Source organism: Bufo gargarizans, chromosome 7 (genome assembly GCF_014858855.1).
Source record: "Bufo gargarizans isolate SCDJY-AF-19 chromosome 7, ASM1485885v1, whole genome shotgun sequence".
Lineage (NCBI taxonomy): Eukaryota > Metazoa > Chordata > Amphibia > Anura > Bufonidae > Bufo > Bufo gargarizans.
The window spans coordinates 165,222,463-165,248,475 of record NC_058086.1 but is presented as its reverse complement, the minus strand read 5'-3'; the positions used below and the strand labels follow the sequence as shown (position 1 = coordinate 165,248,475).

The 26,013-nt window shown below is 45.3% G+C and overlaps 1 protein-coding gene across 5 annotated transcripts in view; it reads left to right on the top strand.

Moving 5' to 3' along the window:
- The window catches only part of KBTBD12 (kelch repeat and BTB domain containing 12), a 94,964-nt gene that overhangs the window by 6,845 nt on the left and 62,106 nt on the right, over positions 1-26,013 (top strand). For all 5 annotated transcript variants that reach the window (XM_044301631.1, XM_044301634.1, XM_044301633.1 and 2 more), the window contains exons 2-4: positions 9,809-10,978; positions 13,071-13,341; positions 24,062-24,212. In XM_044301631.1, the coding sequence (XP_044157566.1) occupies positions 9,909-10,978; positions 13,071-13,341; positions 24,062-24,212 (1,492 nt within the window). In that variant the 5' untranslated portion in view covers positions 9,809-9,908. The remainder of the gene's footprint in view (positions 1-9,808; positions 10,979-13,070; positions 13,342-24,061; positions 24,213-26,013) is intronic.

Sequence of the window (26,013 nt, the reverse complement as noted above, 5' to 3'; positions counted from 1 at the left end):
CTTTTATTGTGTAAAAAAACCGATTTGATACATATCCAAATTGACCTGAGATGAGTCAGAGCTTGAAAATATGACTCTTCTCTGGTCACACAAGTAAGATATGACTCTTTTATGTTAATTTGCATATGTATCAAATCTTTTTTTTTTTACACAATAAAAGCACACAGAGCTATGGGGACTGGGTATTGCGGATGTGCTAGCGGCCATCTAGCAACCCATGTCCTCAGCTCTATACCCAAAATCCCGGTGACAGGTTCCTTTTAAAGGGGTTGGCTCATCTCAGACATTGATGACATATCGCTAAAATATGCCATCCATGTCAGATAGGTGCCTGCCCCACCTCTGGGTCCACTGCGTTCATTGGTATGGGAGTTCCAAAAATAGATGAGCGAGCATACTGAAATATTTCCGGAAGTCCCATAACGGTGAATAGAGTGCGCGCTGCGCAAGCGCCCACAGCTCCATTCGCCACTATGGGACTTTTAGAAATAGCCAAACCGGCACATGCGCGGTATGCTTTCCTTCACTACGAGGGCACCGTCCTAGAGATAGGAGTGAATTCTAGAGGTGGGACCCGCACGTATCCGACAATGATGACATATTCTAGCACTATGCCCCCAATGTCTGAAATGACACAACACCTTCAGGGCTGATGAAGCTACTGTATAATTTATGGAGTAGCTGCACTTTTTAAAGAGGGTGACTACAAGATGCCTATAAAGGGTTAACCAGAAAATGGGGGAGTGCTACATCCCAATTGCCCAACTGAGCTAGACTGGGTATTAGTAAGGCGGACAGGGATCTTGGGGCTCTCCCACACTGTAACACCCCGATATCCAGTTAGAGGTGCTAGAGGTGTAACTGGACACTCCCGGGTCGGGATGTGAAATCTGATGCATCCCCCCCCCCCCCCATCCATGTACAATTTATAATACTTTCTTCTTTTCTAAGACATTGCACCATTGGGTCCCTTTAGACACCGCCACCTGGGTGCAACTGCTACCTCTGCAACCCCCATAGCTACGTTCCTAAATCCTGAAGCAGTATACAATTTTAGAATTCACTATTTACTCTTACATGCACATTTTTTAAATCAGATATTTTTTATTAAACAGCTTTTTCAAAATTGTACAAACAATAGGAACTCCTTCTTTACAAATAATAATGTAGCAAGTCATAGAAATTACATACAGAGCCGTTAAGTAAGCCCCTCCCCCCCCCCCAAAAAAAAAACTACCAATCCCCCCCCCCCACGCCCTAGCAAAGAGATGGTCCGCCATTTGTAACAAAGTTCTGCATACTTATCATCTGACACTCTTATCCATCCTATGTATGTAGGGCCTCTCCATAACCATACCTAACCACTGAGTCAGGGCTCCTGAATTAGTCTTCAGTCCAACCTGTCATAACCAACTCCAGTCACTCAGCCCGGTCGGCCCCCCACCAACGCAAGGGAAGTCTAGACAGGCCCAGGGGAGGAGGACTCGGCCCCCGCGGAGAGCCACTTATGCCATATTGCCGTACATTTGGCTTCACACTTCCTCTTTACATACACCCCCCTTTCAAGACGGAGTATATCATTCATCCTATTAAGGAAGCTACCGAGGGAGGCTGTGGACGAATCCAGTCCTGAGCTATCACCTTGAAATAATAGACGTTGTACACCAAGATGCACATTATGGCTCGCAACGTTCACCACCTCCAGTAGACAGGCTCTAGGACTAACTGGCACTTCAATTCGGTATGCATCTTTAATACTTTTTATCACCCCATCGCACTCCCAAAACATATGTCTTAGACGCAGGTCCCCGTCCACACCATGGGCAGGAGGCGTCCGCTCTAACCCCAATTTTAAACAGGAAGGATGGGGTTCTGTATACTCGATGGATCAGCAACAATTGACACATGCGATGTTCCTCACATACCGATAGTTGCGGCGTCAGTGCTAGTATCGCATTCCATTGTTCATCCGAAATAGGGCCGACATCCTCCTCCCCCTTCCGCCTAACCGGGAGTGATCCCTCTCCTATAGGCTTTACAAAAAGATTCCTATATATCGAAGAGATCAACCCTTTCGTAGAGGATGGAGTAAGAATCTGTTGCAAGAGTGAAACCCTTACACAGGTCACGCAGATAGATTTAGGCTACTTTCACACTTGTGGCAGAGAGATCCGGCAGGCAGTTCCGTCACCGGGACTGCCTGCCGGATCAGGCAAAATGTATGCAAACTGATGGCATAAGGCCTCTTTCACACTTGCGTTGTCCGGATCCGGCGTGTACTCCACTTGCCGGAATTACGCGCCGGATCCGGAAAAACGCAAGTGTACTGAAAGCATTTGAAGACGGATCCGTCTTCAAAATGCTTTCAGTGTTACTATGGCAGCCAGGACGCTATTAAAGTCCTGGTTGCCATAGTAGTAGTGGGGAGCGGGGGAGCAGTATACTTACAGTCCGTGCGGCTCCCGGGGCGCTCCAGAATGACGTCAGAGCGCCCCATGCGCATGGATTATGTGATCCATGCGATCACGTCATCCATGCGCCTGGGGCGCCCTGACGTCACTCTGGAGCGCCCCGGGAGCCGCACGGACGGTAAGTATGCTGCTCCCCGCTCCCCACTACAGTTTACCATGGCTGCCAGGACTTTAGCGTCCCGGCAGCCATGGTAACCATTGAGAAAAAGCTAAACGTCGCATCCGGCAATGCGCCGAAACGACGTTTAGCTTAAGGCCGGATCCGGATCAATGCCTTTCAATGGGCATTCATTCCGGATCCGGCCTTGCGGCAAGTGTTCCGGATTTTTGGCCGGAGCAAAAAGCGCAGCATGCTGCGCTATTTGCTGCGGCCAAAAAACGTTCCGTTCCGGAATGGAAGACATCCTGATGCATCCTGAAGGACGGACTGTCCATTCAGAATGCATTAGGATAATCCTGATCAGTATTCTTCCGGCATAGAGCCCCGACGACGGAACTCTATGCCGGAAGACTATAACGCAGGTGTGAAAGGGCCCTTAGTAAGACGGATCAGGATCCTTATCAGTCTTAAAAATGCCTGATCAGTCGAAAAAATGCATTGAAATGCCGGATCCATCTTTCCGGTGTCACCCGGCAAAACGGATCCGACATTTATTTTTTTCACCTTTTTCCGGTATTCTGAACGCCGGATCCGGCACTAATACATTCCTATGGGAAAAAATGCCTGATCCGGCATTCAGGCAAGTCTTCAGTTTTTTTCGCCGGAGATAAAACCGTAGCATGCTACGGTTTTATCTTTTGCCTGATCAGTCAAAACGACTGAACTGAAGACATCCTGATGCATCCTGAACGGATTACTCTCCATTCAGAATGCAGGGGGATATGCCTGATCAGTTATTTTCCGGTATAGAGCCCCTGTGACGGAACTCTATGCCGGAAAAGAAAAACGCAAGTGTGAAAGTGCCCTTAGCCTGCGACTGAAACGCGTGTCTCAGATGAACCCTTTTAGTTCCCTTTGTCTTGAGACATTTCTTTGCCACTTGAAGTGGGGGACAGCTAAAGTATAGCCAGTAAGGGATATGTTTGTGCTTCCCTCCTACCTGTTGTGCACACAGAGATTTAGTTTCTCGATCCACCTGTTTCTTGTAAGGTGACCCTGAAATCTTTACTCTGTGCTGAGAATTTTTTAATCCTTCCTTTTAGGCAGAATCACCTTAAAGAGACCAGTCCTGTATGGAGACTTACTGGAAGTACTCCATTATATGAAGACTTATTGGAAATGCTCTAAAAAAAAAAAAAAAAGAGAACCATCTCGCCAGCGCCACCTATTGGAAGCGGCTCCCTATGAATCAAGATCCAACTTTTCCAAGAAGCCTTGGGATTTGACAAGGAAATATAGGCCAGTCAGATATCCACCCGTAGACAGCTGTTTCAGGGTGCCTGCTCCTCATCAGCGCAGAGTAGGATTCTGGCTCCATACCATGGAGTACTTCCATAAAGTCTCCATATAGGACGGGTCGCTATAAAAAGATTCAGCACCCTAAAACAGCCTCTTCCAAGGCATTGCACTGAGCCAGCCAGAATCCTACTCTGTACTGATGAGGGGCAAGCACCCCGAAACAGCCATCTTAGGATGGATATCTGGTCTGGCTATATTCCTTATCAAACCCCCGCTAGGGGGAGACGAATACAGACAGGGATAGCTGCCAATGAGTTCAATTCTACCTGTATAAATCCAGATGCAATTAGCCCCCCCTAGTGGTGGCTTCAAGACTCCAGAAGTTTAGCAATTTTTTTTCCCCCAGGGAATTAAATACTGATGGCTTATCCTTAGCCCCGTCGATCAGCTATTGGAAGGGACCACAGCACTCAGATGGCTTATTTGTAGTATACTAAGCACAGCGCCGTGCATTGTATAATGGCTGTAAATAGTATTGCAGCTCAATCCATTCTCTTGAAATCCATTCTCTCTTGTGTGACCGACGGATGTGATGTCACAGGTTGAGGAAGAGGCCGCAGTTCTACCAGCCTCTTCCAACAGGTGATCAGTGTGGGTGCTGGGAGTCAGACCCCCAACAATCAGATATTCATAATCTATGCTGAGGAAAGCCCGGCCTCATGCACACAACCATGTCTGGTTTTCAGTCTGCAAAGTATGGATGCGGCCCCGTATGCCATCTATATTTTTTGTTTGGACCAATTGACAAAATCAGGACTCCATGGTCCTCATTTTGAACACATATCTTTTTTGCGAAACAGACATACAGATCAGTGGCGTAGCTATAAATGACTGGGCCCCACAGCAAATTTTTTAATGCCCCCCCCCCCCCCCCTCCACAAGCAACTTCTTTGCAACCCCCCCTTTTGTGGCTAGTGAAAATCGCTCTCTTAGACCAGGCCCAGCAGCCGCTCTGTCCGTTTCCTACAGTTTCTCTGCATATAATGTCATTTTTATAATATTGTTGAGAGAGTCCTGGCAATAAAATCTTTTAGCCCTCATCCTGGGTGGGCCCCTTCTGAGCTCGGGCCCCAAAGCAGCCGCTTCTCTTGCTTCCCCTATAGCTACGCCCCTGATACAGAGGTCTCTTCCACAAAAAGATAGAACATGTCCTATATCTGAATTCAAAATTAATTCAATGGTTCTGCAAAAAATGAGGATGCAACACACACGGTATCTGTACTTTTGTGCAAATTACATACGGTTTTGTGCATGCCAGAAAAAGGGAGCAACAAGCTTTTCAGAATACAGCATATGCATTTACATGAGCGGCTGTTGTGTCATGCTTTATTGAAACCAGCATATTGGGTAACTCCATGGGTGTAACTTCTGCATGACATTCACATTGTGTATACAGTCTCACCATGTACCTGACCAAAGTTTCTATGGAACATAATATCTTCCTTATTGTGGAACCGGCTCCTGCAGATCATGGCATCATTTTGGAACCTAACCAGTCATAAATTAAAGGGTATTTCCATTCTGATGTAAATAAACACTGTATAATGAAAAACTTTGTAACCTGATAATGCACTTTGTGTTTCAATTTTATTCCATTTATATATCTGCGGTTTTTTAGCAACTACAGTAAGGTCCATAAATATTGGGACATCTACACAATTCTGACATTTTTGGCTCTATACACCACCACAATGGATTTGAAATGAAACGAACTATAGATGTGCTTTACCTGCAGACTGTCAGCTTTACCTGCAGACTGTCGGCTTTACCTGCAGACTGTCGGCTTTACCTGCAGACTGTCAGCTTTAATTTGAGGGTATTTACATCCAAATCAGGTGAACGGTGCAGGAATTACAGCAGTTTGCATCTGTGCCTCCCACTTGTTAAGGGACCAAAAGTAATGGGACAGAATAATAATCATAAATCAAACTTTCACTTTTTAATACTTGGTTGCAAATCCTTTGCAGTCAATTACAGCCTGAAGTCTGGAACGCATAGACATCACCAGACGCTGGTCTCATCCCTGGTGACGCTCTGCCCGACCTCTACTGCAACTGTCTTCAGTTCCTGCTTGTTCTTGGGGCATTTTCCCTTCAGTTTTGTCTTCAGCAAGTGAAATGCTCAATCGGATTCAGGTCCGGTGATTGACTCGGCCATTGCAGAACATTCCACTTCTTTCCCTTAAAAAAACTCTTTGGTTGCTTTTGCAGTATGCTTTGGGTCATTGTCCATCTGCACTGTGAAGCGCCGTCCAATGAGTTCTGAAGCATTTGGCTGAATATGAGCAGATAATATTGCCCGAAACACTTCAGAATTCATCCTGCTGCTTTTGTCAGCAGTCACATCATCAATAAATACAAGAGAAGCAGTTCCATTGGCAGCCATACATGCCCACGCCATGACACTACCACCACCATGCTTCACTGATGAGGTGGTATGCTTAGGACCATGAGCAGTTCCTTTCCTTCTCCAGACTCTTCTCTTCCCATCACTCTGGTACAAGTTGACCTTGGTCTCATCTGTCCATAGGATGTTGTTCCAGAACTGTGAAGGCTTTTTTAGATGTTGTTTGGCAAACTCTAATCCGGCCTTCCTGTTTTTGAGGCTCACCAATGGTTTACATCTTGTGGTGAACCCTCTGATCTCATCTTGAGAGTTGACAGCAACAGATTCCAAATGTAAATAGCAGACTGGAAATGACAAGTGGGAGGCACAGATGCAAACTGCTGTAATTCCTGCACCGTTCACCTGATTTGGATGTAAATACCCTCAAATTACAGCTGACAGTCTGCAGGTAAAGCACATCTTGTTCGTTTCATTTCAAATCTATTGTGGTGGTGTATAGAGCCAAAAATGTTAGAATTGTGTCGATGTCCCAATATTTATGGACCTGACTGTAAGACCATTCCTTGCTTTCCTCTAAACCAGTGCAGAGGGTTAGCTACAATTGAATCCAGTCAAGACAATTCAACTGGGAGCTAAATGCATAATCTCTCTCCTGTCCTGATAGTTTGCTACAATGTATCAGTGCAGGCAAAATGTATCCATCTACAGTTCTGAACCTTTAGCTGATGGCATTAGGTTGGAAGCCACAGAGGATTGTTTAGGCCTCTTTCACACTTGCGTTGTCCGGATCCGGCGTGTACTCCACTTGCCGGAATTACACGCCGGATCCGGAAAAACACAAGTGTACTGCAAGCATTTGTAGACGGATCCGTCTTCAAAATGCTTTCAGTGTTACTATGGCAGCCAGGACGCTATTAAAGTCCTGGTTGCCATAGTAGGAGCGGGGAGCGGGGAAGCGGTATACTTACAGTCCGCGCGGCTCCCGGGGCGCTCCAGAATGACGTCAGAGCGCCCCATGCGCATGGATGACGTGCCATGCGATCAGTAGATCCATGCGCTTGGGGCGCCCTGACGTCACTCTGGAGCGCCCTGGGAGCCGCACGGATGGTAAGTATGCTGCTCCCCCGCTCCCCGCTACACTTTACCATGGCTGCCAGGACTTTAGCGTCCCGGCAGCCATGGTAACCATTGAGAAAAAGCTAAACGTCGCATCCGGCAATGCGCCGAAACAACGTTTAGCTTATGGCCGGATCCGGATCAATGCCTTTCAATGGGCATTAATTCCGGATCCGGCCTTGCGGCAAGTCTTCAGGATTTTTGGCCGGAGCAAAAAGCGCAGCATGCTGCAGTATTTTCTCCGGCCAAAAAACGTTCCGTTCCGGAACTGAAGACATCCTGATGCATCCTGAACGGATTTCTCTCCATTCAGAATGCATGGGGATAATCCTGATCAGGATTCTTCCGGCATAGAGCCCCGACGACGGAACTCTATGCCGGAAGAAAAGAACGCAAGTGTGAAAGAGCCCTTAGACTAGATATAACTGTAACAAGCACTCAGCTGTGAAAAGAATTAGATGTGTACAAATTCAGAAACAAACAATACTACTGTTTTCATTCACAGACAGCAACCAGAGATCTTAAAACTAGTAATGAAACCCAAAAGTATGAAACTTGCCAAACAAAACAAGCTGAAGTGGTGGGCTTCACTGCAACCACTTAATGGTCACCCCAAGTGTCAATCGTGGGGCAAGGAAACAGGGTATCTAAGTATTTAGTGCAGCATGAATGTCAGGTGACTCCTCTAGGCTCACGTGATTGGCTGGCATGGCTCACGGGTATATGCAACAAAGTATCTGTCACTGTTTACTTTAATATTTACCCCTTAATTAGAATTGTACCATCCACATCACTAATATCTATAACTGCACATTCTGTCCTTTTATCTCGATAGGCGGAGAGGATGACTGTGGAGACTCATTAAAACCACAGTATTCATCTATTCCTGAAACATAAGTGCAGCGTTATAGCAATTATAAGATAAAAACAAAGAGGGAGCAAAAGAAACATCTCTGCGCGATCCGCCCGGGTGCACTGTCAAAATGTGAAAAAATAATCATCTCTCGTGAGAATTAGTTAGGTGGTGAAAACTGTGATGGGTTTATTAGCCGGTTGCCATATGTTATTGCAGATTTCAGAGCATAAGAAAAAGATCAGTGTTAGGTTGGCCATAGATACACAGAGGGAATGTTAGACATGTCAGACATGTTAGATGGTCCTTATTGGTATACCCGCAGTGTTCAACACTAGACAGATACAGTAGAAAGACAGACAGATAGATATGAGATAGATGGATTGATGGATGGATAGGTATAGATAGTTAAAAGGTAGAAGGCTAGATAGATAGATAGATAGATATTCACAGTTACAGTAATTTTAGCCAGGGTTGCCCAAACTTTGCATGCCACTGTATATATGAGACAAAACACAAAACGTCTTTATTAATCATTTTCTAGTTGACTTAGTTGTTTTGCTTTAGGTCATTGTCTTGCTGCATCACTCTTACCTTCTCCTGTAAAATGTTTTTATACAACTTAGAATTCATTGTTTCCTCAATTATCACAAGACGTCGAGGCTGTAAGGCATCAAAGCAGCTCCAAACCATGATGCTCCCTCCACAAGCTCCAAACCATGATTCTTCCTTCCACTAGCCCCAAACCATGATGCTCCCTCCACCAGCCCCAAACCATGATGCTCCCTCCACCAGCCCCAAACCATGATTCTTCCCTCCACAAGCCCCAAACCAGAATGCTACCTCCACGAGCTCCAAACTATGATGCTTCATCCATCAGCCCCAAACCATGATGCTACCTCCACAAGCTCCAAACCATGATGCTTCATCCATCAGCCCCATAGTATGATACCACTCTTTATGGTTTGGATGAGTTTTTGTTGCATTTGTGTGCAAACATTTGTTTCCTCTAAACATAGTATTCAGCCTTTGTGCTATAAAAAAAAGTTACATTTTTGTCTCAATTGTCCATGGAACTTTTTCCAAGAAACATTGTGGAACATTCATGTAGTCATAGGCACACTTAAGATGGGCAGCAATGATTTTTTTTTTGTGTTTTAGACTTCAGCACCTTCCTCTGGTATTTGGAGGGGAAAAAAGCACTGCATAGTGGAAGGTGCATCACGGTTTGGGGCTGAGGGAGTGGGCATCACAGTTTGGAGCTGGTGCAGTTGGCATCATGTTTAGGGTCTAGTGGTGGGGTGTCATGGTTTGGGGCTAGGGAAGAGGGCATCATGTTTTGGGGCCGGTGGAGGAGCACCATGGTTTGGAGGCCTTATAATTATTGAGGGAACAATGAAATCTCAGATGTAAAAAAACATTTTAAAGGAGAATGTAAGAGCGGCAACAAAGATCTCTACCTAAGGAGATGATAGATATGAGATAATTGATAGATAATGATATGTAGATCCTTTAATTGGGCACACATGTAATTTTTGCATTTTATTTTATTCATGATTCTAGTTCACGACTTCGGATCATCTCAGCCTAGAAGTAATTTTGAGCTGGTTGAAATCTTTACCTTTCGAAACGTAACTATTGTCCGACTCCACCATTTCTAATCATGGAGATGGACTTTGATATCAGAAGCAAACACCAACATAGCAATAAACTATTGGAACATATCAACAGGATGCGTGCTTCAGCGGAGCTCATTGACATAGTCCTGGTTGCTGAGGGACAGAAATTTCCATGTCATCGGGTGGTGTTGGCATCATTTAGTCCATATTTTAAGGCCATGTTCACATGTGGTTTGGTGGAATGTAACCAAACGGAAGTGACTCTCCATGACATCACTGCTGAAAGTGTCTCAATCATCTTGGAATACATGTACACGTCACAACTCTCTATCAACAACCAAACCGTCCAAGGAGTGGCCACCGCTGCCTATTTCATGCAGGTGGATGATGTCTTCAAGATGTGCCAGGCTTACATGATGGACCATATGGATGCATCAAACTGCATTGGGATCTTCTACTTTGCCAAGCAAATAAGTGCAGATGACTTAGAAGAAAGGTCCAAGAAATACTTACATCAACACTTTAGTGAGGTTGGCCTCCATGAGGAGATACTAGAAGTTGATTTTCAGCAGTTGATGGCAATGATCATGTCCGATGACCTCAATGTTTCTCGAGAAGAGAGCATCCTAGACCTAGTTCTAAGATGGGTGAACTATGACAAGAATTTAAGATCCCAACACCTTACTGATCTCTTGAAACAAGTCAGATTACTTCTTGTGAGCCCATCTTTCCTTCGAGAAGCTAGGAAGAGGAACACCATCCTCTTGTGTAATGCCCAGTGCTACGACATGGTTGAACAGGCCCTAGAAACCATTGAGAAATCTACTCAAGTCTCTCTAAGTCTCCGTTATGGAATGGAGACCACAAGTCTTCTCCTCTGTCTTGGCAATAACGCCTCAGGCATCAGGTCAAAATATGGAAGTTATGGAGATGCCAGTTTCTGCTATGCTCCTGCAACACGGAAAATGTGTTATATGCCATCTCCAAAACAAGGAGAGGTGCTGGGCTCGGTGTTGACGGGTGTGGTGACCGAAAACAATGATATAATATTGGCTGGTGAAGCAACGGCTGTGAGGTTGTCCAGGCAAAAGAATAGTTGTATAGAGATCTGCAGGTCAGTAAAATCCAATTGTTTGCCAATGTGCTGCTCAAAATGACCATTCTGTTTAGTTGGAAGTTGGTTTCAAGAGGCGCTGTTTTCACGGGGTCTTTTTAAGCTACACTGGGCTCTCCTTTCTATACGTACCACAAAGGCATACGCATTGATACCTGAGGGTTACTTGGCCTATCTCTCCTACAAAGGATGAAGCAGGAGCTGGTCATGAGGAGAACATACAGACTCCCTGCAGATGTTCCTCTGGCTGGATTCCAGTTGGGATGTCTTCTCTAGCATTCTATTAATTAGGGTTCATTATTATTAGATGCTCCAATGATGAGAGAATGAAAGGACGTTGAGTTAAGGATGTTAAATGACTAAATGGGAACTACAGTATCTTAGCAAGACACAAGGGAGCACTAAGCAAGCAAAATAGCGGCATTAGAGGAACAAGTGAAGTTATTTGCTGAGGCTCAACACTAAAAATAAATAGCATCATAAATAATATCCAGTGATGGTAGCGAATCCTTAAGGAATAGGTTTATTATTATAAATTTTTATTTTTTCCTCAAAATAGGCTGAAGACAATTATTTCTTCCATCTTCTCATTTTACACATGAGAATTAGTTAGTTTTGTCTGGATCTACTGTAAAAGTTCATTTAAATAACAGGAAGACAGATAGATGGTTACCATCACTGCTTCGAATATCGTTACCACCATTGCTTCCAATATGGACCCCTTTATTGTTTACAATATGGTTACCAACTTTGCTTCCAATATGGTCACTGTTTCCAGTATGGTCACCGTCATTGTTTCCAGTATGGTCACCATCACTGTTTACAATGTGGTCACCATGATTGCTTTCAATATGGTCACCATCACGGTTTCCAAAATGGTCACCATGATTGCTTCTAATATGGTCACCATATATCACAGATGTAGTAGGGGAGAACACCAAAAGACAACAAGAAGGAAGGGAAAAGACACTAGGCCTCACCGCTAGGGAAGGAAAAGCGTCACACCACCTATATAACCCTGCTCCTGGCCCTAACTCCTATCCGTATGGGCACCTCTCGATGGTAGAGATGCCCATACACAGGAACCTAGAAAAGCCTGGTGGTCCTCGGATGCCCTAATGGTAATGACAGGGCAGAGACAACCCGCTCCTTCCCTGGTGAAGGAAACAGCGTCTCGCTGAGGCCTAGTAAACAACAAAGATGGGGGGAATACAAAATACAACAAGCGGAACACTTAACTTCCGCTTGATGATGGATGATGGATGAACAGGACTTCAACTAGAACCACACTCCAGCTCTTCCAAAAACCAAACGAAGCTATCCAGAGCAAGGAGTGATGGGTAATGTCAGACTAAATAGGGGGAGGTAAAGGTCACATGATCCACACCTGAACAGGAGGTGTGGACATACCAGCAACACTCAGACAAAGTGAAACCAAAACTAAAAGAGGCTGTCAGATCACTAATGTGCAGATAATCTTTCAGATCTTCTAAAACCTGTCACCGGTGTGACACCATCACTGTTTACAATGTGGTCACCATCATTTCTTACAATATGGTCACCATCACTGTTTCCAATATAATCACCATGACTGCTTTCAATATAGTCACCATCATTTCTTCCAATATGGTCACCACCCTTGCTTCCAAAATGGTCACAATCATTGCTTGCAGTATAGCCACCATCTTTGCTTCCATTTTAGTAACAGTCACATTTTTGCAATATGGTCACCACCATTGTTTAGAATATATTAACCATCACTGCCTCCAATGTGTTCACCATCATTTCTTCCAATATGGTCACCATCACTGCTTCCAACATGGTCAACATCACTGCTTCCAAAATGGTCACCACCACCATTTCCAATATGGTTATCAACATTACCTCCAACATGGTCACCATTGCTGCACCCATAAGCGGTGTCTCCTAGCTTTCCAAGGCTCCTGAGTAACATATCTGCCTAGTTATGCAGCAAAGACTCTGTCAAGGAGTCTGGCAAAGTTGGGTAAAAACAGTATTATCATCATTAAATATGTGATGAATTCACCTGCATGAACGTTATGATATTTCTTGCAACCTTCTCGTTTACCAGGTACCACAACCGAGGCAACTACTGCTGGGAAAAGCTTTGCACCGCCGAGCACCGGGAGCTGTATGCTTTGGGCAGTGTTCAAAATGAACTCTACCTGATTGGTGGTCAAATGAAGCTGAAAAACCAATATGTCGTTACCAACTGTGTGGAAAAATACCTGGCAGATAAGGACACCTGGAGGAGCGTGGCACCGCTACCCCTTCCGTTGGCTTGCCATAAAGTGGTTTCTCTCAACAATAAGCTCTATGTGATGGGTGGATGGACACCACAGGTTAGTGGAACCTTAAAGAATATATATATATATATATATATATATATATATATATATAGATATAGATATAGATATATATACACTCACCTAAAGAATTATTAGGAACACCATACTAATACGGTGTTGGACCCCCTTTTGCCTTCAGAACCGCCTTAATTCTACGTGGCATTGATTCAACAAGGTGCTGATAGCATTCTTTAGAAATGTTGGCCCATATTGATAGGATAGCATCTTACAGTTGATGGTGATTTGAGGGATGCACATCCAGGGAACGAAGCTCCCGTTCCACCACATCCCAAAGATGCTCTATTGGGTTGAGATCTGGTGACTGTGGGGGCCATTTTAGTACAGTGAACTCATTGACATGGTCAAGAAACCTATTTGAAATGATTCGAGCTTTGTGACATGGTGCATTATCCTGCTGGAAGTAGCCATCAGAAGATGGGTACATGGTGGTCATGAAGGGATGGACATGGTCAGAAACAATGCTCAGGTAGCTCGTGGCATTTAAACGATGGCCAATTGGCACTAAGGGGCCTAAAGTGTGCCCAGAAAACATCCCCCACACCATTACACCACCACCACCAGCCTGCACAGTGGTAACAAGGCATGATGGATACATGTTCTCATTCTGTTTACGCCAAATTCGGACTCTACCATTTAAATGTCTCAACAGAAATTGAGACTCATCAGACCAGGCAACATTTTTCCAGTCTTTAACAGTCCAATTTTGGTGAGCTCGTGCAAATTGTAGCCTCTTTTTCCTATTTGTAGTGGAGATGAGTGGCACCCGGTGGGGTCTTCTGCTGTTGTAGCCCATCCGCCTCAAGGTTGTGCGTGTTGTGGCTTCACAAATGCTTTGCTGCAGACCTCGGTTGTAACGAGTGGTTATTTCAGTCAACATTGCTCTTCTATCAGCTTGAATCAGTCGGCCCATTCTCCTCTGACCTCTAGCATCAACAAGGCATTTTCGCCCACAGGACTGCCGCATACTGGATGTTTTTCCCTTTTCACACCATTCTTTGTAAACCCTAGAAATGGTTGTGCGTAAAAATCCCAGTAACTGAGCAGATTGTAAAATACTCAGACCGGCCCGTCTGGCACCAACAACCATGCCACGCTCAAAATTGCTTAAATCACCTTTCTTTCCCATTCTGACATTCAGTTTGGAGTTCAGGAGATTGTCTTGACCAGGACCACAACCCTACATGCATCGAAGCAACTGCCATGTGATTGGTTGACTAGATAATCGCATTAATGAGAAATAGAACAGGTGTTCCGAATAATTCTTTAGGTGAGTGTATATATATAATTAAAACAAGGCAGCACTGACAAAAAGTAATAACAACGGGTGCCAGACCCATGGGGAATAAGCAATTACCCAAAATATAAATAGAAAAATGGCAGCACTCCAAAAAATTCAATGGAAAAACTTTTATTCACCCATGTGGTACAGCGACGTTTCAGCTTAACAATAGAGCCTTTCTCAAGCTTGAGAACGGCTCTATTGTTGAGCTGAAACGTTGCTGTACCACATGGGTGAATAAAAGTTATTCCATTTTATTTTTTGGAGTGCTGCCATTTTTCTATTCATATATATCTACAGTGCTGCCCATAATTATTCATAACCCTGGCAAATTTTGACTGAAAGCTACTTTTATTCAATCAGCAAGTAATTTTTTGACGAGAAATGACATAGGTGTCTCCTAAAAGATAATAAGACGATGTACAAGAGGCATTATTGTGGAAAAAAAACATTTCTCAGCTTTTATTTACATTTGAGCAAAAAATACAAGATGTTCCGCACTGTAGAAAATCTCCGAGGACGTGGTCGGAAGCCAAAAGTGACACCTGTGCTGCCAGGAGGATAGTTAGAGAGGTGAACAAGAATCCAAGGATCACCACCAATCTGGGCTCTGCTGGTGGCAATGGTGAATCTGGGCTCTGCTGGTGGCAATGTCTCAAGGCAGACAATCCAACGGACACTGCACAATGCAGACCAAGGAGGATGCCATTTCTCCAGATAAGGCACACAAAAGCTTGCTTGGCCTTTGCAAAAGCTCATCTGGACAAAGAAGAAGTCTTTTGGTCTTCTGTGTTATGGTCAGATGAAACAAAAATTGAATTGTTTGCTCACAATGATGTTTCCTTCATTTGGCATAAAAATGGAGAAGCCTTCAACCCAAAGAACACCATCCCCACTGTCAAACATGGTGGTGGGAACCTAATGCTTTGGGGGTGTTTTTCAGCCAATGGACCAGGGAACCTAATCACAGTAAACGGCACCATGAAAAAAGAGCAACACATGAGGATTCTCACCGACAACATCAGGCAGTCTGCAGAGAAACGTGGCCCTTGGGCACCAGTGGACATTTTTAGCATGACAATGACCCAAAACACACAGCAAAAGTGGTGAAGAAATAGTTAGCAGACAACAACATTAACGTTTTGGAGAGGCCCAGCCAGAGTCCAGACTGGAATCCAATTGAGAATCTGTGGAGGGAGCTAAAGATCAGGGTGATGGCAAGAAGACCCTCCAACCTGAAAGATTTGGAGCTCATTGCTAAAGATGAATGGGCAAAAATACCTGTGGAGACCTGCAAAAAGCTGGTCTGCAATTATAGGAAGCGTCTGATTGGTGTAATAGCCAATAAAGGCTTTTCTATTTATTATTGAGAAGGGTATGAATAATTTTGGACTGGACACTTTTTGCTCAAATGTAAATAAAAGCTGAGAAATAGTTTTTTTCCACAATAATGCCTCTTGTACATCGTCTTATTATCTTTTGGGAGACACCTCTGTCATTTCCCGTCAAAAAATTACTTGCTGGTTGAATAAAAGTAACTTTAAGTCAAAATTTGCCTGGGGTATGAATAATTATGGGCGAGAATAATTATATATAAATATATTGTGACACAGTGAGGGGTTGTGTCTGGCAAGGCAGGTATTTTCCTCCCAGCATGTGCGGCTGGGCTGGTTTCCAGCCAGGTGAGGTCAAATACCGGACCAGAGTTTAGGTGCCGGTCCGGGTTTTGGCAGCACATGGCTGTCCTTAAATAGGCAGCTGGGCTCAGCAGAGAGCTCTCTCTGTTTTTGGGATCTGAGGCTTTGTGCCGTGCTGGAGGGCTGAGAGCCGCACGCTGGGGAAACAGGCCTCCTAAAGCCTGCTGTGGACTACTGGAGGCAGAACTGCCAGCAAGGTGACTTGGGTTAGATGAACTTTCCATTGTGTGTGAATTAACACCAAGACTGCAAAGTTACTGCTGTTTTGCCTGTGCAATTGCCTCAAGTGTGAATAAACACTGATGTTTTTGAGTTAAGAACTTGTATTTTGCCTCTGTACTGCGCCCGCTTACCCTATCTACCAGAGCGAAACCCCACAATATATATATTATCATTGGATTTCTTCCTGCGGGGGCACTGTAGGGGAGAACACTAGCTGTTGGACCAATGACTGGCAGAAAGAAGAACTTGGAATGATATTTTTATAGGGGTTGCCTGCTATTGTGACTCCCACCCCACTGCTCATAATATTCTCCTGGTGTTTGTGTAAGACAATGGACAGAGCTGTTGAGAGGACACAAGTCTCCTCAAGGTGACAGAACCTGTAAATCACATCCTGTGAACGGTAAAAGAAAGCAGATCTGCAGGAAGCTCTGTGCTTCATTTCACAACTGAGACTTAGCAACTGAAAACAGACCCTACCTTGTGTATCACTTAGCATATACAGTACAGAGCCGTCTTTAACGCGGGGCAAAAGGGGCAGCTGCCTCTTGAGCCGCGCTGGCCACTGCCCACAATCGCCCCCACTCCGTGTCCCGATCCTATCCTTCACTATGCGAGCGGCATTGCTCGCAAAGTGAAGGACTTACCCGGAGGACCGAGAAGCGGTGAAAGCTCTATACTCACCTCTTCCTGGTCCTCAGCTCTCCGCTGTGAAGGCTGCGCAGATGTGAGGTCGCGCTGTGACCTCACGCTGTGTGCGCCTGTTCACAGCACAGCAGACTGAAGAGGAGGAAGACCAAGCGCAGGCAGTGAGGAGCGGTGGCGTCCAGAGCACGAAAGGTAAGTGTTTTTTATTTATTTTACTTTATATGAGGCTGATGGAGGCACTAGGGGCTGAAGAGAGGCATATGGGGGCTGAAATGAGGCATATAGGGGCTGAAGAGAGGCATATGGGGGCTGAAGAGAGGCATATGGGGACTGAAGAGAGGCATATGGGGGCTGAAGAGAGGCATATGGGGGCTGATGAGAGGCATATGGGGGCTGATGAGAGGCATATGGGAGCTGATGAGAGGCATATGGGGGCTGAAGAGAGGCATATGGGGGCTGAAGAGAGGCATATGGGGGCTGATGAGAGGCATATGGGGGCTGATGAGAGGCATATGGGGGCTGAAGAGAGGCATATGGGGGCTGATATGAGGCATATGGGGGCTGATGAGAGGCATGGGGTCTTATCTGAGGTCTGATTGGGGGTCATTAACATTGGGGCCTGAGCTGGGGTCTGAGCTGAGGTCTGATTGGGGGTCTAATCTGAGGTCTTATTTTGGTCTTATTTTGGTCTTATTTTGGTCTTATTGACATTGGGGGTCTGATTGGTTGACTGACCTGAGGTGTCATGAAAAACATTTTTTTCTTATTGTCCCCCTCTAAAACCTAGGTGCGTCTTATAGGGCGAAAAATACGGTACTTGCTTGCTCCTCCTCCCGACCACCCCTGCCCTTTGCGTACGCTGCGCGCCGTGACGTCATGTGGAGGCACTGCAACGCTAGGGTGAGCCGAGCCACGGTCTCCTTCCTGCAGAGCGATGCCCACTTCCAGCCTGAGCCCCGCTGCCCAGAGCACTGATCCTGAGCCGCTGGAGTCTTCAGAACTGTAAGTATTTACAGTAATTCACTGTAAACTATATTATATATATATATTACTTGTTTTATGTGAGTAAGGGCTCGTTCACATGACCGTCTGGATTTCCGTTCTATTCATCCGTTCAGAGGATGAATAAAATGCAAATAAACGGATCCGTTGTAAATCCCATTTATTTCTATGGAGGTGATAAAGTGTCAGTTACACTCTGTTTGGCTCCTTTCCGTCAGCTTCATGTTATTTTAGACGTAAAAAAAAACAAATCCGACATCCAGGACTTTTGCTCCCGTCTAAAATAACAGATTTGTGACGGATCCGTTTTGTTTTGCATTAAAGTCAATGAGTGGCGGATTGTAACGGATTGCTTTGTATGTGATCCGTTATGCAATCCGTCTTTCTGTTCCGTTTTTTTTTTTCTGAAAATTTTTCAAATGAAATTTGAAAAAAACAAAAACAATGAATATCTGGAACATAACGGATAGCGAATGGTTGCATTGTGTCCGTTTTTTAAACAGATCAGTTTCACCAGTCCGTTAAAAAGACAGAAAATATGCTTTCTGTTAGTGTCTGTTGGCTTTCCGTTATTTATTTACTTTCCGTTATTTTAAACGGATTACAAATATAACGGAAAACCTAGCGGTGATGTGAACGAAGCCTTAGGGTGCTGGGTGGTTGGAGAAGGGGGGGGGGGGTGAAGTAGTACAGTACTATTTGCACATTGTAAAAAAAAAAAAAAGTAATCTGCAAAATACTATGTATTTGTGTCAGAAGTTGTGCTTTTTAAATTTTTTGAATAATGATACTGCAATGTTATTTGATACTTTTGTGCTGATTCTTTTCCCCCCTCTATATTAAGGACACTATAGTCACCAGAACCACAACAGCTAAACGTCGTAGTTCTGGTGTCTATAACATGTCTCTGCAAGCTTCTTAATGTAAACACTGCCTTTTCAGAAAAAAAGGCTGTATTTACATTACTGCCAAGGAACACCTCTAGTGGCCACTCATCAGGCGGCCACTCATCAGGCGGCCACTCATCAGGCGGCCACTCATCAGACGGCCACTAGAGGTGCTTCCTAGTCCCACACTGGCATTCACGCTAAACAATCCTCATAGAAAGGCATTGATTCAAAGCATGTCTATGAAGCCACACATGCGCAATAGCCTCCCAATGCTTCCCTATGGTAAAGCAGTGGGTTGGCTATGCTATACTCACACACTGCACATTTTCTGTCTGTGTGTTGTGGTGGAGGGCGTGATTGCATGCTAGGGTGTGGGACGGCGGGATCCAGGGGGCCCAAGTAAATTCTTACCCATGGTCCAATCAATATTAAAGACGGCCCTGATACAGTATACACTATACGCAGAGGACACGTTCTTGACAGTATATGACCAGTTTTAAGCTTATTATTTGGCTTCGTTAGTAGCTTCTGTATGATCTCAACTGCATTGTCGTTTGGAGCCTGAGGTAGTCATCTTTCATTTCATGAGGGACTCAGATTTATGCTGCCGCTCGGCTTCTTCAGATTAGATGCTGAGCATAAGCACGATCCCACCATTAAACCAGTTCATCGCTCAGCGGTGCTCTTACCCTTTGGGTCATCCCAGTACACAGAGTCCTAAGGCCGTCCAGCACCAGGATGTTCTGAACAGGAGCACCCAGAAGGAAAGGGGTCCAAAAAGTGGATGGAAGGGGGTCTGCTTTGGGGACAGAACACATTTTGGTGTCTGGTCTGCTCGCAGCGCTTCACTCGCCCGCATCTCGCAGACTAGTGAGCGCTTCCATAATGGAAGCGCTCACTAGTATTCGCTTTATAAGGCGTACTGAGTCTTATAAAGTGAAAAACACAGTGCCAATGGCCCCCTGGCTTAGACGCCCCGTCGCCACTGCGACCCCTATAACTATGCCAGTGGCAGTGGGCCCCAAAAGGAGCAGTGGGCCTCTGCATTTGCCCGGGTATGGCACTGACGCCAACCCTGTGCATAGCATATTGGCAAATAAAAATTGTTCTAGTTCTATCTGAAGGCATATGTGAGAGGTAGATGATAAGACAGAATCTCGAAGGAATGTCTTAAAAATTTCTAAAAACCGACTACGTCAGGAGTTTTTTCATACAAGCTTCTGGCACGGACGGGGTTAATGCATTATGATAAAGTGACAGCTCGCCAGGAGAGCGAAGTTATTTATATACAGCGAAAAAATACAAGGCGACAAAGTCTGCCCAATCTTTACATGCCAGAGGCAACTCAGAGCAGGGCCGTGTGAGGAGCCGCCGCCGGGCACTGGACCATCCGCACCCTCACGGGAACATGCAGCTAAGCCTTCAGCCATACAGGCAACTCCGGATAATGAGCTGGAGATGCCCAAATGCACAATCTGCAACAGGCCCCCACCTTCCATGTCCACTGTCTTATGGGGCAGAGGGGCCTTTGGGCCCCTATGGTACCTGGGACTGGGTGCCACTCTAACCCCTGCACAGCTCTGGCTCTCACCAGTTACTCACTGCCCAAACCGTAAGAGGCAGAGGGGCCAGAATGGAAGGGGTTTCATCACATACATTGCAGGTGGGCGTTTATTGATGAACCAAGACTGGCATTAATATTAGACATTCTGCTTTTGTCAGTCGGTACTCAAAACAGATGGCAGGAAGGAAGGCACAGCTTACCAGCTCCGGCGCGGCTTCATCAGCCTGGTGCGCTTCGCCTGTTACTTTTCAAATTAGTAGAACATGTTTTGTTTGGAAAACGATGAAAATGATTTCCATCATGTAGAAATGACTATTCCAGGCTGAAAGGTAAAAGACAAAACGAAATTAGTATAACAATAGCGTCAGCGGCAGACGTGTGGGCTGCAGGGGGATCCTTAGGCCCCTTTCACACGGGCGAGTTTTCCGCGCGGGTGCAATGCGTGAGGTGAACGCATTGCACCCGCACTGAATCCGGACCCATTCACTTCAATGGGGCCGTGCAGATGAGCGGTGATCTACACGCATCACTTGTGCTTTGCGTGAAAATCGCAGCATGTTCTTCCGATCCGCAAAACACGGATGGCTGTCCGTGCCGTTCTGCAAATTGCGGAACAGCACGGACAGCCATTAATATAACTGTCATATTTTTTTTGTGGACCACGGAACGGAGCAACGAATGCTGTCCGCATCTTTTGCTGCCCCATTGAAATGAATGGGTCCGCTCGGATGCGGACCAAAACAACAGTCGTGTGCATGTAGCCTTATTCTGAGGTATACTGAGTTACATCCTGTGTTATACCCCAGAGCTGCACTCACTATTCTGCTGGTACAGTCACTGTGTACATACATTACATTACTTATCCTGTACTGATCCTGAGTTACATCCTGTATTATACTCCAGAGCTGCACTCACTATTCTGCTGGTGCAGTCACTGTGTACATACATTACATTACTTATCCTGTACTGATCCTGAGTTACATCCTGTATTATACTCCAGAGCTGCACTCACTATTCTGCTGGTGGAGTCACTGTGTACATACATTACATTACTTATCCTGTACTGATCCTGAGTTACATCCTGTATTATACTCCAGAGCTGCACTCACTGTTCTGCTGGTGCAGTCACTGTGTACATACATTACTTATCCTGTACTGATCCTGAGTTACATCCTGTATTATACTCCAGAGCTGCACTCACTATTCTGCTGGTGCAGTCACTGTGTACATACATTACATTACTTATCCTGTACTGATCCTGAGTTACATCCTGTATTATACTCCAGAGCTGCACTCACTATTCTGCTGGTGGAGTCACTGTGTACATACATTACATTACTTATCCTGTACTGATCCTGAGTTACATCCTGTATTATACTCCAGAGCTGCACTCACTGTTCTGCTGGTGCAGTCACTGTGTACATACATTACTTATCCTGTACTGATCCTGAGTTACATCCTGTATTATACTCCAGAGCTGCACTCACTATTCTGCTGGTGCAGTCACTGTGTACATACATTACATTACTTATCCTGTACTGATCCTGAGTTACATCCTGTGTTATACCCCAGAGCTGCACTCACTATTCTGCTGGTACAGTCACTGTGTACATACATTACATTACTTATCCTGTACTGATCCTGAGTTACATCCTGTATTATACTCCAGAGCTGCACTCACTATTCTGCTGGTGCAGTCACTGTGTACATACATTACATTACTTATCCTGTACTGATCCTGAGTTACATCCTGTATTATACTCCAGAGCTGCACTCACTATTCTGCTGGTGGAGTCACTGTGTACATACATTACTTATCCTGTACTGATCCTGAGTTACATCCTGTATTATACTCCAGAGCTGCACTCACTGTTCTGCTGGTGCAGTCACTGTGTACATACATTACTTATCCTGTACTGATCCTGAGTTACATCCTGTATTATACTCCAGAGCTGCACTCACTATTCTGCTGGTGCAGTCACTGTGTACATACATTACATTATTTGTCCTGTACTGATCCTGAGTTACATCCTGTTTTATACTCCAGAGCTGCACTCACTATTCTGCTGGTGCAGTCACTATTGTACATACATTTCATTACACATCGTTAAAGGGGTTGTCTCGCTTCAGCAAATCGCATTTATTATGTAGAGAAAGTTAATACAAGACACTTACTAATCTATTGTGATTGTCCATATTGCTTCCTTTGCTGGCTGGATTCATTTTTCCATCCCATTATACACTGCTCGTCTCCAGGAGTTGCGGCCACCGCTGCAGCGCAGATATGAGGGGGCCATAGTGGGAGTTGCTGTGCATGCGTGCCTATGTGTGCTCTTACAGTCCCAGCCACCAGAGAGACTGGAACTTTTTTCTATAATGTGCAAGCACGACCACCACTAATGGATTGCAGGGTGGTCATCACCCCTAGATACAAGCAGTGCATAATGTGATTCAAAAATGAATCCAGCCAGCAAAGGAGGCAATATGGACAATCACAATACATTAGTAAGTGTCTTGTATTAACTTTCTACATCATTAATGCCATATGCCGAAGTGACACAACCCCTTTAACTGAGTTACGGCCTGTATTATACTTCAGCGACGCATTCACAATTTTTCTGTCTTAAGAGCTGAAATCTCCCAGCATTCTCTGCTTGTCCAGTTTTTTCTATTTTGTTTCACAAGTTTCATCTTTAGGCCTCATGCACACGACCTTTTTTAAGGTCCGCAAAAACGGGGTCCGTAGGTCCGTGACAGTTTTTTCGTCCGTGGGTCTTCCTTGATTTTTGGAGGATCCACGGACATGAAAAATGAAAAAAAAAAATCTAAGTCAAGTTTGCCATTGAAATGATAGGAAAAAACGGACACGGATCACGGACACAGATCACGGACGCGGATGACAATCTTGTGTGCATCCGTGATTTTTCACGGACCCATTGACTTGAATGGGTCCGTGAACCGTTGGCCGTAAAAAAAAATAGGACAGGTCCTATTTTTTTCACGGCCAGGAAACACGGATCACGGATGCGGCTGCCAAACGGTGCATTTTCCGATTTTTCCACGGACCCATCGAAAATCAATGGGTCCGCGAAAAAAAACGGAAAACGGCACAACGGCCACGGATGCACACAACGGTCGTGTGCATGAGGCCTTACACTGTACAGTTCTCCGATGTAGGAAAGGATCTCAGCTATACTGTTAGTTATACGTCTGTGAACCTGACCGAGAAGCTAAGTACCAGCCATGAGTTTCTGAACCTGGGGCACAATGGTGCCAGCAGCTAGAGGGCCACATGCCTGGGGAACAATGGTGACAGTAAAAGTAATTCCAGACTAATCATCCCTGCAGTATTGATATATAGTAACATATACCATTTATATAATACACCCAGATGGATCGCCCTGATGATGAACTCGATCGATTGAGTAACCGAATGTTGCAGTACGACCCCGTCACTGATAAATGGAAACCGCTGGCGCCAATGAACTATTCCAAGTATCGATTCAGCGTCGCTGTGGTTAATGGTGAAATCTTTGTCTTGGGTAAGTGCATGAAGAGCGGGTGGCTAGCTGATCGCTTGGGTGGTGCCCAAGGGCCCATGACCAGCAGGGGCCCACAGCCTCAGTTTAGGTGCAAAGACAAGTGCCCAGGCCACCACAGGCTTCATGCTGGCTAATGGAGACGAGGCCGATGCAGGAGGCCCCTTCTATTACTTCCATATGCCTGGGATTGTCGGCTACTTTCACACTTGCGTTCAGAGCGGATCCATCTGCATTATATTGTAGAAAAAATTCTAAGTGTGAAAGTAGCCTCAGACGGATCCGTCCAGACTTTACATTGAAAGTCAATGGGGGACGGATCCGTTTGAAAATTGAGCCATATAGTGTCAAATTCAAACGGATCCGTCCCCATTGACTTACATTGTAAGTCTGGACGGATCCGTTTGCCTCCGCACGGCCAGGTGGACACCCGAACGCTGCAAGCAGCGTTCAGGTGTCCGCCTGCTGATCGGAGCGGAGGACAAACGGTGCCAGACTGAGGCATTCTGAGCGGATCCGCATCCACTCAGGATGCATTAGGGCAGTACGGATGCGTTCGGGGCCTCTTGTGAGAGCCTTTAAACGGAACTCACAAGCGGAGCCCCGAACGCTAGTGTGAAAGTAGCCTTATGTAGACCACCTGAGGGTCAAATGCGGTCAGCTGAGTGTAAATAAATCGACCATGACACTTTCAGGAAGCCTACACCATGCGATGAAGGTCATTGACTAGGCTAACACCCTTGGGCATGGCTTGGTTCTCCCCTGCTAAGCACTAATTGTATGTACACGAGTAAGGGCTTTACAAGATTAAAAAAAGCGCGGTTCCGTTTTTCTTAAACACAGCACCACACCTCTCCACAGCTCATAAGCAGTATTGCGGTTCAGCCACCATCAAGGGCATCTGTCAGCAGTTTTGTACCTATGACACTGGCTGACCTGTTACATGTGCACTCGGCAGCTGAAGGCATCTGTGTTGGTCCCATGTTCATATGTGCCCGCACTGCTGAGAAAAAGGATGTTTTAATATATGCAAATGAGGCTCTAGGAGCATCGGGGGCGTTGCCTTTGATTGACAGGACCAGGCAGCGTGAACGTCATCACACCTGGTCCTGTCAATCAAAGTGCAGAGGGCGCTGCGGTTGCAGAGAGAGCAGAGCCTCTAGGTGTAATGGTAACGCCTCTGTTGCTCCTAGAGGCTCATTTGCATATATTAAAACATCACTTTTCTCAGCAATGCGGGCACATAGGAACATGGGACCAACACAGATGCCTTCAGCTGCCAAGCGCACACGTAAATCTACTTTCATACTTGCGTTGTTAATTTCAGTATTGAGATACCGGCAGAGGATCTCAATACCGGAATTAAATGGATCCGTTTTGACTTTGCACATCAGGATGCATCCGTTCCTTTAGGATGCGGTTGTGTGAAATCAAAACGGAGAAAAAAACGGATCTGTCACTAAATAGATTGAAAGTCAATGGGTGACAGATACATTTTTTTAGGCTCCTAAACAAACTGCCCCGACACCAGTGACTTATTGTTTTCAGTGCCAGATCCATTGTTTTCCGTTTTTATGACCAGACACAATACTGCAGCTTGCAGCGGTTTTGTGTCCAGTCACAAAACGGAATGCTGCAGGAACAGAAGACGTCCCGATGTATCCTGGACGGATCTTTTTCCATTCAGAATGCATGAGGACTAAATGGAAACGTTTTTTTTTCCGGTATTGAGATCCTCTGCCGGATCTCAATACCGGAAAACAACAACGCAAGTGTGAAAGCAGGGTCAGCCAGTTTCATAGGT